The 16297-nt window shown below is 40.5% G+C and overlaps 1 protein-coding gene across 2 annotated transcripts in view; it reads left to right on the forward strand.

Annotated features, from left to right (window-relative positions):
* Nucleotides 1–16297, forward strand: part of LOC120539470 (metastasis-associated protein MTA1-like) — a 335861-nt gene that overhangs the window by 157787 nt on the left and 161777 nt on the right. For both annotated transcript variants that reach the window (XM_039769548.1, XM_039769549.1), the window contains exon 5: nucleotides 10011–10074. In XM_039769548.1, the coding sequence (XP_039625482.1) occupies nucleotides 10011–10074 (64 nt within the window). The remainder of the gene's footprint in view (nucleotides 1–10010; nucleotides 10075–16297) is intronic.

Raw genomic sequence — 16297 nt, forward strand, 5'->3', positions numbered from 1 at the left:
GCGATGCAGTATGCACAGTTAATCAACAGCTTTAGTGTGGGTATCCTAAACTAAAGTATTGAGTCTTCAACTGGAATTTGAAAGCTGCAACTGAAAGGGCAGATCTTATAGTAGCCGACAGACCAATCCACCGTTTAGTTGCCCTTTAACTAAAAGCTTGACCTTCCACTGTTTAGTTGCCCTTTAACTATAAGCTTTACCTTCCATTGTTATTTTATTAATCCTTGGAATCAAATGCAGACCGGCATTTTGAGATGATAATGGGCATTCTGGTAGTAAATAATGCTAACTTCAAATAAGTACACTGGACCGTGGCCTTTTAATGCTTTATATGGTAAATGTAGGATTTTTAAATCTGCCCTAAACTTAACTGGGAGCCAGTGTAAGGATTTAAGAACTGGAGTTATGTGTTTGTGTTTTCTTGTTCTTGTAGTAATTCTTGAAGCAGCATTTTGGAGTAACTGGAAGCTGTATAAAGAACAATTTGAACATCCAGTGAACACCACGTTGTAGTAGTCAGTCCTACTAGAAGTAAATACATGAATTGATTTATTATCCATCCATCCATTATCCAACCCGCTACATCCTAACCACAGGGTCATGGGGGTCCGCAGGAGCCAATACCAGCCAACAAAGGGCGCAATCAGTATCACACATATTTAGAAAACGTCTAAATTTCCCAGCATTTTTAAGATGGAAGAAACATGTTTTGTAATAATGCTTTTTAAACGACATGCTAGAGTCAAAGATAACGCATAACACCAAGATTTCAGGCTGATTCAGTGGAATTAAAGGTGATTCCATCCATCTATTCATCATCCAACCCACTATATCCTAACTACAGGGTCACGGGGGTCTGCTGGAGCCAATCCCAGCCAACACAGGGTGCAAGGCAGGTAACAAATCCTGGGCAGGGCACCAGCCCACTGTAGGGCACGCACACACACACCAGGGACAATTTAGAATTGCCAGTGCACCTAACCTGCATGTCTTTGGACTGCGGGAGGATACTGGAGTACCCAGAGGAAACCCACATAGACACAAGGAGAACATGCAAACTCCATGCAGGGAAAGACCTGGGAAGCAAACCCGGGTCTCCTAACTGCGAGGCAGCAGCGCTACCCGCTGCGCCACCGTGCGGCCCAGTTTTTGCGCTGTATTTGTTTTAATCTGTGTGTGTACTGGTAAGAGCAGAGCCAAATCAAATGTAATTAAGCAGCGGTCAGAAATAACTTCATGTAGTGGAGTAATATTTAAATTTTGTACTTCAACTTTGCAAGTTATAATAAAATTTAATGTGTGGTTATGATTATGGGTTAGACCTTTGACGATCAGACAAAATCCCACTGAATTTAACAAATAAGTAAAACATTTGCTAAAAGTGTCAGTTTCCACATCAATATGTACATTACAATACCCCATCAACACTACGCGGTCATAATTTATAGCCAAATCAGATAAAAGGTTGTCAAATTCAGTCATGAACAAAAACACTATAAAAAGTGCTTTAAGTAGCAAGCAAAGTGCTATATAAATTTAAAGAATTATTATTATTAAGTAAAAAAGCAAAAAAATGTTACAAATTAGGTGTGAGCTTGCTGGGGAAAAGCCTTTCATCAAACTATTCCCTGGCATTCGAAACCATCGATTGAGTAGTAATAAAAGTGAACAATATGTTGTCTCAGGCGCTGTTTTGTTCTCTCCGTTGTTCAGTTACAACAATACTGTCATAGTAGATGTAGGCTTGAAAGAATTACAATCTATGTTTGAGAAAATATAAATTGCATGATATGCATTTGACATAAAAGATCTGTCATACCCCATCAGAAGTAAGTGAAAAAAACAGCCATTAAGAGATTTCATAACGAAGAGCCACAGGAGGTGCAGATTTCAGTACCCAAAACACCTGAATCAATAAATATGCCTAATTGCACCAGTAGAACAACGCCGCACAACGCTGCACAACATTCAACTTCTGACTGCACGTCTAAACAAATAACTAATGTTTAATTAGAAATCCATACATGCCATGCTAGAATATAGCTGCAGTGTTTTAACATGTGGCATATACATAGACGACAATGCTTATCTCCATTCTGCTGTTGTTATGTCATAAAGCACTGCAACAGCCATAATGACGAAGATACTGTAACAGACAGAAGCACTTGTCTAACACATGGAGCTAAGTAGCTGCTGTGGTCTGCATGTGTGCATCTGTGTATCTGTTGTCTTTTCTGTTGCCGCACACATGGCAATGTATAAATTGATCATTAACCTTCTATTACATTGTGTTGCTGAGCTCCTGAATTGATAACAACAACTTCAGCTTTTTATTTTCTCTCACTTTCAAGTCTTTTGTTCAGTTTCATTAGTTCTCTCCCTGAAAGTCCAGAAGTTTACAATGCCTGGGCTGGAGGAATTGAGATAGATGTTTTAGGAAGAAGCCCCCTGAATGTAGCCTTTGCAGTGGAGAATTTTGCCTCTTTTAACTACAGTCTTTTAAAAAATGTGTCATTTGAAAATCATGTCTGGCCCTGTGAGAATATATGAAACCCAAATAAAATCATATCATATTGCTGGTGGTCGTTAGGTTAGAGGTTAGATTATGTTATACTTTATTTGTCCCCAAGGGAAATGGGGTGATGAAAGCAGTTATTCTTAAGAACCTGCTATGATCCTTATGGAATATCTACAGTGGTGATGTAATAAACAGTTTCCAGGTTCTGAATAGGGCATACATCCAACTTAAACTGACAGAACTCATTTGCTGAAACGCCACCAATCACTGAGTTTGGATAGTTTCACAGAGCATGATTTTAACTTCTGCCTTGACTTCCATCTACCTACCTTCAAGGATCCAGTAGAGGGACCAATCTGATTTGCTTATCACTAACTCTTCTTCTTCTTGTTTTTCTTCCGGCTGCTTCCATTAGGGGTTGCCACAGCGGATCATCTTTTTCCGTATCTTCCTGTCCTCTGCATCTTGCTCTGTTACATGTATCACATGCATGTCCTCTCTCACCATATCCATAAAACTCCTCTTAGGCCTTCATCTTTTCCTATTACCTGGCAGCTCCATCCTTAGCATCCTTTTTCCAATATACCCAGCATCTCCCCCCTGCACATGTCCAAACCAACTCAACGTCACCTCTTTAATTTTGTCTCCAAACTGTCCAACCTGAGCTGACCCTCTAATGTACTCGTTCCTAATCCTATCCATGGGGCTTTATAGATATTTTGTTAAATAAGGTGGCTTAAATGTGGTTTTTGGTCTGTGATATGTGGTAATTTATTCAAGACGTTTAACATTTGCAGCCTTTGGAATTCTGTCAAGGCTTCCTATGTTACAAAATGAAGTTCTTTTGAGATTTCATGAAATGAGAGTGCAGAGGACCCTGGACTGACTTAAGTGAGTTTTGGAATACAATATATGTAAATCTACTGTATGGTGTTAAACAAAGATACTATGCAATCAACTAATGTTTTGCAGTGTTTACTTATATATTCATTTTTATCCTGTAGTTTTCCCTTTTAAATTTAAAATCAATTTGATGTGTCTGTCCAGCTATCTAATATATTTTGAATTGTTTTGAACATTTTTTCAGGATAACAAGATCTGGCTGAATAGTTGACAAGGCATTAGGGGACACATTTGTGCTTGTCATGTTAATGTGCTCTTACAGTTTACAGTCTCATATTGCTGTATAAAGCTGACTGTTTTTTCTTTTCATTTCAGCTGCACCTAACAAGACAACAACCAGATAATTAAAAGTAGAACATCCTAAGTTTTATTATCTTCAGTTGTTAGCCTGGCGTGTAGGCAGTAATAACTCTCATCTCAAAGAATGGTGATCCAAACTAGTTGGTCTTGGGTGAAAAGATCCTACAGGATTTTAGCATTCTAAATATTCAGCCCATCTCAGAATTAAGATATTTCAGAATTGCATAAGCATGGTTACACCCATTCATTCACTCTTCATGCCATGGAGCATATGCCACTATCTACTAATGCTTAAATTATATGTGTTGTCAGGGATGCCAGGGGCAACGACCCGGCCGGGACGCCGTAGGGACCGGATGTGGGTCTGCGCCCACCCTGGATCACGTGGGGGCCGCCTTCCTGGTTGCTTTGGGGGCCACGGGTTAAGGGCATGGAAGCCCCACCCTGCAGGGGCCTGTGGTCACCACCAGGAGGCGCCCCAATGCCTTGGGGACCTGTTCCCTCAGGAAGTGCTGGAGGGAAGATTAGGAAGGACACTCGGAGAGCTGCCGGGAGACTATAAAGGGGGGCATCTCCCTTCATTCAGGGCTAGAGTCGGGTTGAAGACGGACAAGGCAAGAGAGAGTGGAGGCGGCCCGAAGAGAGGCATTTTGTGGCCAGGACTGAGTGTTGGGGTTTGTGCACTGTATTCTGGGTCTGAGTGACCATATTATTTGTATATATTTGTAAATAAGCACGTGTTGTGGTGAAGAACAACATGTCCGCCTGTCTGTGTCCGGGTTGGCTCCACATCTGGCGTAGCCGGCAGGATGCTCCGCCTGTTTCAAGGCGGGGACCTGATAACAAATTTGTTGTGGACGGCCCGGCGCAGCAGGGGATCCCACCCATGTACCGCGGGCGCTGCGTGCACACTTACCCCACGGACCGCCAGGGGTCCGCAGGAGGGTTGTTTTCCCCTGCCGCGGGCGGGTGGCGTGCATGGAAGGAGTGCAGTGGGCTCCAACGAGCGTGCCGTTGCTGGAGGCGCCCGGGACGGCATGGCGTCCAGAGAGGCGACGTTGAGGATGTTTCCTCGGTTGGACGAGTCCCGGGAGGTGCGTTCCCTGCCTATCGGCAGCCGGCCCGTGGGGGCCGGGCGTGTGTTTTCTTTTACAGGCAGGGACTTCCCGGATCCGTGTCAGTGGCGGGCGCATGCCGGTCTGCGGGGCTCCGGCAGCACGGCGGCAGCCGCGAGGGCTGCAGAGGAGGAGACGCTGCAGCTCGAGAGGCGCTGGCAACAACAAGGCTGCCGGCAAGCATGTCGCCGCCACAGAAGGGGAGGCAAGATGGCCGTGGACCAGAAGTCCCTCCCCCTGACAGGCACGCGATTGGATGGTGTGTCTTGTGTGCCCGCCAATGACTGCAGAGAGGCGGGACCATGAAATGTCCATCATGGGAAGGGGGAAAACTGATTGGGCCAGAGGAGGAGGCCCACAGGAAGTTGCCAGCGTCGGAGGCTGACAGACAGGTATGCTCTGCGTCGGTAAACTTCCTGTCTTTGCCGGCTGCTCTGTCGGAGCTGGAGGCGTGCCTTCAGCCCGCGGAGCAGCGTTTATTCCTGGTGCTATGTGCCCTCCAGGCAGATATGCAGGTACTGGAGAGGAAGGCAGTCGCGTCCATTGAGGAACTACGATCAGTGATCCGACGGCGCGGTGCTGGATTCTCCAGCTGGAGCGGCACGTCGGGGAAGGTAGGTTTCTCCGTCCCCATACAGCAGGAGGGAGGGTCTGCTGAACATGGCTGTGATTCTAAAGATCAACTTCAAGTAAGCAGCCCTCCGACAGTAGGTGCGGCGAAGTGGGCTCTGCGCGCGGGGAGGGCGGAGTCCGTGAGGATGCTGAATGGACATGGGCTGCTAAGTGCCCCCCAGTCGGCTGCGGTCTTGCACCGCTCTACAGGGACGCAGACGGGAAAGAGGCTCTTTCTTTGTAATAAGGAGTCTCAAACCATCAGGGCGTCCCAGAGTGACAGGAGGAATGGCAGGCTGAGTGCCGGTTCCTCCGATATGTTGGGACGCGGTGCTGGGTGCACGCGTCCGGGTGCTGACCGCCCTCTGCGGGGGCAGAGGGGATCCCTGAGGCCGGCGGAGAGGAAAAGAGTGCAGGCGGTTCCAGCGCTTTCAACATCAAGAGGGACATGGAACCCGCGGAGAGGGTGCCAAACAGGCAAGTGCAGGGGAGCCGAATGGAGGGGGGAACGCTGCCAGTGCGTGGCACAGGAAGGGTGCCCAGGCAGCGGTGCTGCCCCTGTATTTCTCTTTCTTGCAGGGACGGACCCCGGACAAGCAGTAGGACCCCCTTTGTTGGGGACCTGCCCTTGGATGTCGGACCGTCTGTTGAGGGATCTCTCTGCTGGCGTACGGGTGCCACCACGGCTGGAGGAGGCTGCAAGGGAGCGAGTGGCTCAGAACAAAGGGCGCTGGAGGCCTCGGAGGGGTTGCCGAGCGAGGGGGCCCCGGGGTGCCGTAAAAGGGGAGCGCAACCTGTGCGAGGCACAGGAGAGCACCGAGTGGAGGTGCTCAGGCCGCGTCTCCGCCCCTATCCCTGTTTGGAGAACAGGGCCGGACCTCGGTGGTCCTGGAGTAGGACCCGCTTCGGGGATATGCTGCCCTCGCAGGACGTGTTGCTCTTCCCGAGTGGTCTTCGCTGGCTGTGGGGCACTGTCAAGGATGCAAGGGGCAATGACCCAGCCACGGCGTCCCGGATGTGGGTCTGCGCCCACCCTGGATCACATGGGGGCCGCCTTCCTGGTTGCTTTGGAGGCCACGGGTTAAGGGAATGGAAGCCCCACCCTGCAGGGTCCCGTGGTCACCACCAGGAGGCGCCCCAATGCCTTGGGGACCTGTTCCCTCAGCACTTCTGCCACACCAGGAAGTGCTGGGGGGAAGATTAGAAAGGACACTCGGAGAGCTGCCGGGAGAACAGCCGGCACTTCCGCCACGCTGGGGCGTGGCCAATGAGGGAATGCCGGGAATCACCTGGAGCTCATCCGGGAGACTATAAAAGGGGCCGTCTCCCTTCATTCAGGGCTAGAGTCGGGTGGAAGACGGACAAGGCAAGAGAGAGTGGAGGCGGCCCGAAGAGAGGCATTTTGTGGCCAGGACTGAGTGTTGGGGTTTGTGCACTGTATTCTGGGTCTGAGTGACCATATTATTTGTATATATTTGTAAATAAACATGTATGGTGGTGAAGAACAACATGTCCGCCTGTCTGTGTCCGGGTTGGCTCCACAGTGTTAATAACAATTGAAAGAAAAAAATTGTGAAATCTTTGGAATTATCTGGATTTCTGTGTTGTTGTCATGTGGAGTCTTCACCAAGGCAAAGATGAGACATATAGTATTTACTGGAGTCAGCTTTTGGACACAAGTTTAATTAGACCTACGCGTTTTATGTGAAAAAAAGCCCAGGGATACAGTGCACAGTTACAAATAATTACTACAGTTTAAGGACAACAACCTTTCCTATCTTTTAATAGTGAAAAGAACTCTGCCATTTGGGAGCTTTGAAAAATATGATATTGTGACTTTTTGTTTTTTCTGTCTTTACACGACTGTAAGCTTTAAGCGGAGAACAGCAGAACAAGCTGAGTCCACAGTTACAAAAATAATTTAAGATTTAACTCGCAGTATAATATATCTCGCATTGAGATTAGGGATATTGTTAAAATAGTATTGTTAAAGCAAACAAAATTACTATCTATTGCTAATTTCTTTTGGCTTCTCTCCACAATCTGCATTTTTAAGAAAATACCCAAGCTGAAATATATGGGTCCACTAATCCTACTATTTCTCTCCTCATACCCATACATGAATTGGGGTATTGGCCTATGCCAAATTCCAGTACGATACAAGTGCTCATTTATCTTCTTCAGTTTAAAATTTGTATAATGAACTTTGTCAAAGTATTAATCTTTTAGTACAGCCTGGTGAAATTAAAATGTAATATTTAAGATAAATAAACTAGGAATTTCAATTAGTTAGATGAATTCAATGGTGACTTCTTGATAACCATCATTCTAAATGAATAGAAAGTTAATCTCATGTATAACTATAGCAGCAGCAAAAACTTATTACAAAAAATAGATCTACATTCGTATAGAAAAATATATTAGGGCTGATAGGCTTGGAATTTAATGAATTTATATAATAACATTCTGTTTTTTTTTGATATGCAAGCCTTCTTATAGCATGTGTTCTATCTGTTATGATTTTAAATATTTTTTAACTTTTGTCTATGCCTGGTTGGGTACTTTCTCACTGTTTTTTCTGTCATTTTTAAAATATGTGGAATCTGTCTCTTTAATTATTTTTTTGAATTGAGGTTGGCTTCGCACAGTTAAAAATATTTTGTGTCTTAGTGTATTGCCATTTTGTTTTTCTTATGAGCACTGCCATTTCTTGGTATATTTTGTGTCCAGTTGTTAGAAAGGTTGCTACCTCAGGACAACCAGAATTAATGATGGCATAAAGGTCATCATCGAACACTTGGTAGATATCCAAGATTATGAATTGAATTAAAAAAAAAAACAATTCACAGTGTTAATTTTTTTAATTTAGAAATTTTGTATTCCATGTTGCAAGAGTCTGTTTCCATTGCCAGTTCTTGTATGTCTGGATCTGTCCCTCTCTTTCTTGTCAACCAACTGGTATTACACCCAAACCTAATCTTTCACCTTTTGAGTTAGGCATGATGAAGTATCCAGCAAATCATCCTGAGCTGAACTGACCAGGCCAGCCTATTCTCTGCATTTTCTTCCAACACCTTCTGAGGCATTTCCAGATACTCATATGCAAGCTGAGTCAGTTCCTCCAGCCCATCCTGGGATGTCCCCCATTGGGTCATGCCTTGTCCATTGGAGGCAGCAACAACAACATTCCTAAACAACTTCAGCAGAATTTGCTCCATCTAGAGATGCATAGGTTCTACTCTAAGGTTCTCATGCATTCTTAAGCCCCTTTCCCTATCATTGAAAATTGTCCTGATATATTTGTGTAGGATCCACACATGTACTCTTGACCTAATTTTTTTGATTGCTACCTTGGCCTCATAACCCTAGGTAAGGAGGAATATATTGATAGACTGATGAATCAAAAAAATCATTGATGAAAAGACTCTGATAAAGGCCCAGCTTTAAAGTCATAATCCAGTACAATGTCAGTAAAACTGGTGTCACAATATTTTCTTTTGTTACTAATGAACAAGTCCATGAGGTTCTTGAACTCTTCCACATAGGGTAACTGATCAACCTGTACCTGAACTGAGCAAGCCTTTATTTTCTAGGAGGGGACCAAGACCTCAGATATGAAGGTGTTACTTGTCATCCTAACTGCATCATATTCTCTTTTGACCTTGAAATCACAATTTGATATGGCCAAAAATACACCACCATCTGCAAAAAGCAGTTATATAATGCCTGGGCCCCAAAACTGGATACCATATACTCTTCATTTGTGCCTAACATGAAAATGTACTGAAAATAATGAACAAGAGAGTAGATGAGAAAATTACAGTGAGGTCCAAAGCTGAATGGACCGAATTTAACCCCATGTATGCAAACATAGGTCTTGAAATGTAAACAAGATTAAATGGCTCAGAACAGTGGCTTTGGAAATACATACTTTTGAAGCCTCATCCACAAGATACACTAGACTGTGGGGTAACTATTAATTCAGTCCAGTCTTTCAAGATGGCAGTTGATGGATAATTGTTTGTCTAGTCCCTCCTTTTAGTACAATTTGCCATGAGTAACACTATTATGAGAACATATAACCAGACAAAGTTCTAAGTATTATTGAGGCACACCACTCCATCCCTCACCACTTTAAGGTCTCTGAACTAGTACTTATTCAATACATATTCAATATAATCTATTTAAAATTAGAAAATGGGTTGCTTAAGTTTTTAGTTAATGATCACCTAGTAACAGAATGTTAAGATTTTCTAGGCAAGAAACATAAGTGCATATTCTGAAAGTGAATTACATCCAAAGTTATTATGTATTTGAATAATCTGGGGCATAAATTTATTACTTACTAAGTTGTATTTGTTTTTTCCAAAATTAATTAGCTGAAAGAATACTGTAATTACCAATCAGAAACATTTTTCATGCAAAATATTCTTTATTAAATTTAGTATAGTACATCTCTTCATTTGTTTGTGCTCTTTTTCTCATACAGTATACCATGATATATGCAGCTTTATCTCACTCTTACATTTTGTCTTTCTCTTTGTCATTTTCTGTCACAACAGGGGAAAGTGCTGTGTCACGCTGTTAAATGAAACAGAAGCTCTGTTTTCCTACCTGGAGAAGGAAGTATGTTATTTTTCTTCTTAGCATTTGTTTAGTAGAAAGATGACCTCTTTTTATCTTCTAGGTATCAAATAAATAATAAAACTTTGCTGGTCCTGTTCATGTTAACCATTCATATCAAGCTAGAGTTTCAGTTCATATTACTGAGCAATTAACATTATAGTTGTAGCTCTTTAGTAACCCTTTCACTTTTATTTAGTACCTCTTAAGTCCAAGGGTTTTTAAGTGGGTCTCCTTTAAAGTGTTTAACTGTCTCTGCTTGTCATGGCTTGGCTGGCAGAAAATAAATAAATGTAAAATTATGATGCTGAACCCTTTTTTGTAGCCTTTAGAAAGGTGAAAACAAGCAAGAAATGCAAACCCTCAAAGAAAACAACAGGATGAAAACTTAACAGGTTACATACACTGTAGACTAGAGGAGATCTTGTATCTTGCATCAAAACACAGAACAAGTGGTTTAAAACGAGAGTGCTAAATCTTAAGAAGCTCTGAAGAATATGATGAAGATGACATTAATCAAATGAATAATTACAAGGAAACTGCTGACAGTTTACCTGTACAATTTCAAATTGTTTTGGAGTGTGCAGAAACATGTTGACCACTGCAGTGATATTACAGAGGTGCAGCCAAGATAAAAGCAAAAAAGATGGCTGGAATGTCACAGAACACGTCAGGCAACTTGCATATAAAATATATTCTGCAAAAAACACATATTACTTACACTGAAACCTCACGGAGACCCCATTATGAGATAAAGCATACAGTATGTGTACAACTATTCAGCTTGCCTTGAATATTTTTAGCAAAATGTCCTTGAAAACACAGGAAAATGCACATTATCACAGGAACCAAGGGCAGTTCTTTAAGACCATTAGTCCAGCAATGTACAAGATAATGCACCCACCAGCAGAGTAAAGCATAATTTGTACCTTTTGTACCTTCATCCAGGATGGGGGTAGCACATAAGGCCTTGCGGCTTTACAAAGGCAGACTCAGCCCTAAAGAGGTACTTGTTCAATTTGCAGGTCCAATTTATAATAACACAGGACTTGCTTCAGATCTTGATTATCCATTCCATTTGTTCATAACAATTAGGATTGTAACCACTGGATAACTCAACCTTTTTTCCCATTCTGTAGCCAAATGCTCACAGAAAATAGTAGACCAATTGGAGCACTCTTAAGACAACAGAAACGTAGAATCTATGTAAACAAAACATGTCAGTAATTAGGATATTGAATTTTCCTGTGCTGGAAGAAATTAAATAAAATAGACAACATTTGTAAGTCAACCCAAAACCACAAAAATAACCAGCAGTGTTTCATAGGTTACTAATGAACTCAACAGAAAACATTGCCTCATGGCCAGTTGTGCACATGCAGTAGGTGGTGGCATTAGTATTTACCACTGGTTCAGGATTTATGTGTTGTAGTAAATTAGATATTATAAATTCATTAGCTGCTAAGATGGGCTAAGGACTGTTCTCTACACCACCTATGTTTTACTATTTACATAGGGTATATGTATTTTCATCGTTTCCTCTAAATGGTATAACACTAAAGAAAAGTCCTTGACCTATTTTATGACTTAAGATAGGCCTACCAATTACGTCTCATCACCCTATATATATAGGGTATATATATAGCACCTATTATGAAGGAATTTTAAAATATTAGCACATCGCAAATGTCTCTGTTCCCTATTTATTAACACCCCTTTGAGTTATCAGAGCCAACTCAGATAACCACCCCGTACAGAGAGAAAGACAGGTACATAAATATACAGTGGGGATTCTTGTACTGATTTATTTTATTTATGATTCAGTTATAAAGGAGGAGGATACATAGATGTTGTTGTCTGTTTTATCCAACTGCATCCCATAAATCTTTCAAAACCTTTGCTCTTAATTTCACATATCACATGATGTTACTGCATAATTTTGACTGGAATAAATTATGTAATACAACCAGACTACGTGTTAAAAAAACTGGTTCCAAATGTTATAGAAGTTACATTTTTAATAGGTGTTGCCAGAGGAGTAGATATGCCTATTTCATGCTTTCTGATACCCACCAACATGCCTTTAGATTACCAGTGACTACAGTATTCTATGAGAACTGAATTTGCTGCAACGATAAACAAGGTTCAGGAAGAGACACTTGAAAAAGCAGGCATTAACTTTAAAATGCATGTTTTTAACATGGAGAGTTATTAGTTGCTTGCTTCAGAAGCATTAAGGTAATATAACAGTATTGTAATTTCAATGTATCAATAATAAGCAGATATGAAACAGTTTGATAAATTCAATTAATTTTAACAAATTTGAATTAATAGATAAAATATAAAATTAATCATATAATGGTTTAATTTCAAGAAATCGTGTAAACCAGGATATTGTGAGGCTAATGATGTAATTCCTCCAAAGCCAGCTTAAAACTCAGTACTTGCTTATTGCCTCTGAAGTGGAAATATAGAACTACCTTCTGGATTTGTTGCCTAACAATAGCAGTGATGCTGATGATTAGGAAAGGGAATGTCTGGTTTGATTTTGTTAAGACTGAACATTGTAGGTCTGACTGCCTTGTAATCATTTTGTTTTCACAAAATTTATGAAACCAAAAAACAAAGCTTAGCCAACGTGTTGTTTACTATTACTGTTTTATGGGTATATGAATAGCAAAATCTGGGGAGCAAGTTGAAATAAGATCAGTATGTATGGAATCACATATACTTAACATGTACTGTACTGTACGTCTTTAAAATGCTTTTAATGAGTGACTAAAAGGTACATGAATTGGTCAACTCTAGTGCATAATAAAGGCTAGCAGCAATACTGAGAGTTATCATCCACTCATCAACCTCATGAATGCATGTCACAATCATACATGCTCTTTACTACTGAGTGTAACTAAATTTTGTCATTTTCATATGCTTCAATTATTGGGAAACAGGATGTAACAAAAACTTGTAGCCACAGTGTCCCAGAGGACTGAGACTGAAAACCACTGCTGTTTTATTTTTAGTGGGTGAATAAGACAAAGAACACAAACATCCCTTAGATAGCAATGCACTGTTTAGAGCCATATAGAGCAATTTTGCAGTCTATAGGATGATAATATAAGCATCCTTTGACATTATGCTAATCAATATATTCTTGAAGCAAAATTTGAAAAACACAATTATGGCAGAACAACAGCTTAACTGAATCTGAAGCAACTGTAAATCTGGATCTCACAATTTACTATATGATTATGTTAACTTCAACCAGAGAAATTTGGAAACAGTCAGATATATAGGAGATTAATTTAATAAGAACAATATATTTTCTGTTTAAAGTTCTAATAACAACAATAAGAAGGACTGCTAAGTATTCAAAAAAAACAGACCCATTCACTTTAAGTAACTGTCTGCTTCCAACATTTGCTTAGTTTTTAGTAACATAGGATTAAGCCTAGAATCAATAGCAATAAAATATTCCTTAACACTTTAGTCAACAAATACATTAACACGTTTAGGTTTCCTGTTAATGAATAAGAAGACAGTCATTAATAAGACATAAGGATTTTGTGAGGTTCTTACCCCCTGTTTAGCCAATTGGCCTCATTATTTACCACGTGGAAGTGTTTCTCTGTGATATTTGAGCTGCAAAAATTAAAACCTTCTGTTGTTCATGTAGGAAATTTTACTGCAGACATTTGAAGTAATATTTACAGGTCTGGTTTAGGTACAGGTTTACATATAGGGTGTATAGTGGGTTTTTTTTTTTCGCTTAACACCTTTCAGAAATTGTAGCCTATGTTTTAATGGCAGTTGCTTAATATCTTTAAGGGAATCACACTGATTGTTGCTAGGCATCTTCTATTATCTCAGGTAATCCTTTTGTAAAATCAAAGCATATGCTAGGTTCATTTCATAATGTTTCAGGCCAAAATTTCAGTACCTGAGAGTTTGCAACTATGTTCTTTTTAGGTGCATCACAAACTAAAAGAAGTTGACACAGGAACCTCTCCAAGAACTAATGCAGTGGGGATTAGCATTAAGCACAGCACTTACCCAATCCAGAGGTTTGCATGATAACAAAGAAACAACAAATGTAATGTGTGGGTTGTTAGTAAATATGTGTAATACAAAAAGGAGCCAATTGGCTGAAAAAGCCTGTATGCCTTAGTGGGTTACACTGAAAGCGAAACAGGTTTGGTGCTACTACCATAGGAAGAAAAAAGTCATGTGCACAAATGCAGGATAAACCACTATCACATTAAATAAAAAGTAACTGTTACTCAGAATTGTTAAAAATATTATCCAGCCTTCTTGCGCTATTTTTCACCGTATCCAATTTGTCTAGCCCTTTATTAATATACAGCGAGTCTAAGAGCCATTCATATTGGTCAACTTTGTTTTTTGTCATGCAAAATAAATAAACAAAGAATTATGCCACTGAACTTTTTATTTTTTGTAATGACAGGTGGTAAAAAACAGCAAGTGCTGTAAATCTCAGCAAGCACTTTCAAAAAGTGTGACATGATTGAAGTCAATGAGTTCCAACATAGTAGTCTATAAAGGCTTTCTTCAGTTCTAAGGCCATACAAGACCTGATTAAGGCCCTTGAACTTTTGTCAAGGAACCTTGAAATATTACAGATTCTAAAGCTCCAAATACAAAACAATTATTTGAGTAACAAAATATAATGCTGGAAAAAAAACATTGAAAAAATTTGCTTAAAAGAAAAAATTGTTTAAAACAACATTAAATCTAGCTCTAAAGAAGAACATCAAAAAGACAACACAAGTCACTTCTATGTGATCAACAAAAGCATCTGTTCAACACCTTTGGTCCCTTTAAAAAAATGAACAATATAACATCACACACCATAGTATGTATACTGCACTCTACTAGGAGTATGTGTGTTACAATCTTACTGAATATAAATATTTGATCACAAAATTGTTGATTTTTTTTTGACTTGCATGTCTTTTATGAGATAGAACTGCTAAGCTGTTAAAAATACTGTAGTCACACATAGCAACAGCATATTGATGGTTTTGTACAATGAGAAATGTGAGTTAAAAGCTGTCATCACTACTGGCAAACACCATCAACAGCTTTCCCTTTACAAAGCTACTCTTGCCACCACATTCCAAGTATGTATGCCCTATAGTTTTGAATATATAGCGTCTGTATGCTGTTAATGACACATAAGAAAAGAAGGGTTTGGTCCCTGAAGCATGGGATGTATAACAGCTGTTTAATGCAATCTGGCAAATTCATTCACAGCAGATATCAGTGATACATTTTTTGTTTTCTTATTTATTTTTCCATTGGGTTCCCTGAATTGAGAAAGATATGAGTAGGATGATTGGATGTCATTGCTGTTGGGTAGCTGAAATGCAGGCCCTCTAGGAATACACTGAGTTAATGTGTCTTTTCTACAGAGCTGCTAAAAGGCAAACTTTCAGAATGAGGCATGTCACTGACACATACTACAACATCTAATCTCAGACTTTTTATGTTCAGCCTACTGCTGAATAAATTGAATCAACTGAAAGAAAGTAATCTAGAAACAGTCTTCCTCAATTCAGTCACTCTTGTTTTATAAAAAAAAAGTTGCTCCTCTTTGAGATCTTTTCAGTTGGTGTATGTTCTTTTATGTCGTAAAAGGTTTTACATCCATACTTTTGATCATAGAAAATGTTTTAGTAATTTGATTTGACTCTACTATGACCAATATTAACTGCCAAGCATGCTGCATGTTTTGTTCTCCATTAAGCAGTTTCACATTAAACTACACATGCTGTCATCTCCTCTGTGACAAATGTGAATTAATGATGTGACAAGAGGCTTCCAAGCCTGTCATCTACTGGCTTAGCAGAACAAGAGCAGTGAAGCTAAATGATGCGTCTTTCACACACAATGTGTAGCCTCTTGGTTGACTTTTGTGTTCACTAAACATGCAAAGATAAGCAAGAGGCAGATATACCTCTTTTTATCATCTATATATATAATTCACTAAGGAAGGGCGTGGATTCACTAATCCGCCACCAAGTAAGACACCTATGGCGCACGCAGGAAGGAGCCACGCCGGAGGTGAATCTCCATATGCTGTGTGTAAAACGGTTTGCGAGGGGTATCCCATGGGATCCTTAAAACAATCCTTTACAACTGAGGTTAAAACACAATGAACTAAGCAGTCTTTAAAAACCGAGTTTTCGGTTACGACGACGCATCG

The sequence above is a fragment of the Polypterus senegalus genome, chromosome 11, assembly GCF_016835505.1.
Source record: "Polypterus senegalus isolate Bchr_013 chromosome 11, ASM1683550v1, whole genome shotgun sequence".
In the NCBI taxonomy this organism is placed as follows: Eukaryota; Metazoa; Chordata; class Cladistia; order Polypteriformes; family Polypteridae; genus Polypterus; species Polypterus senegalus.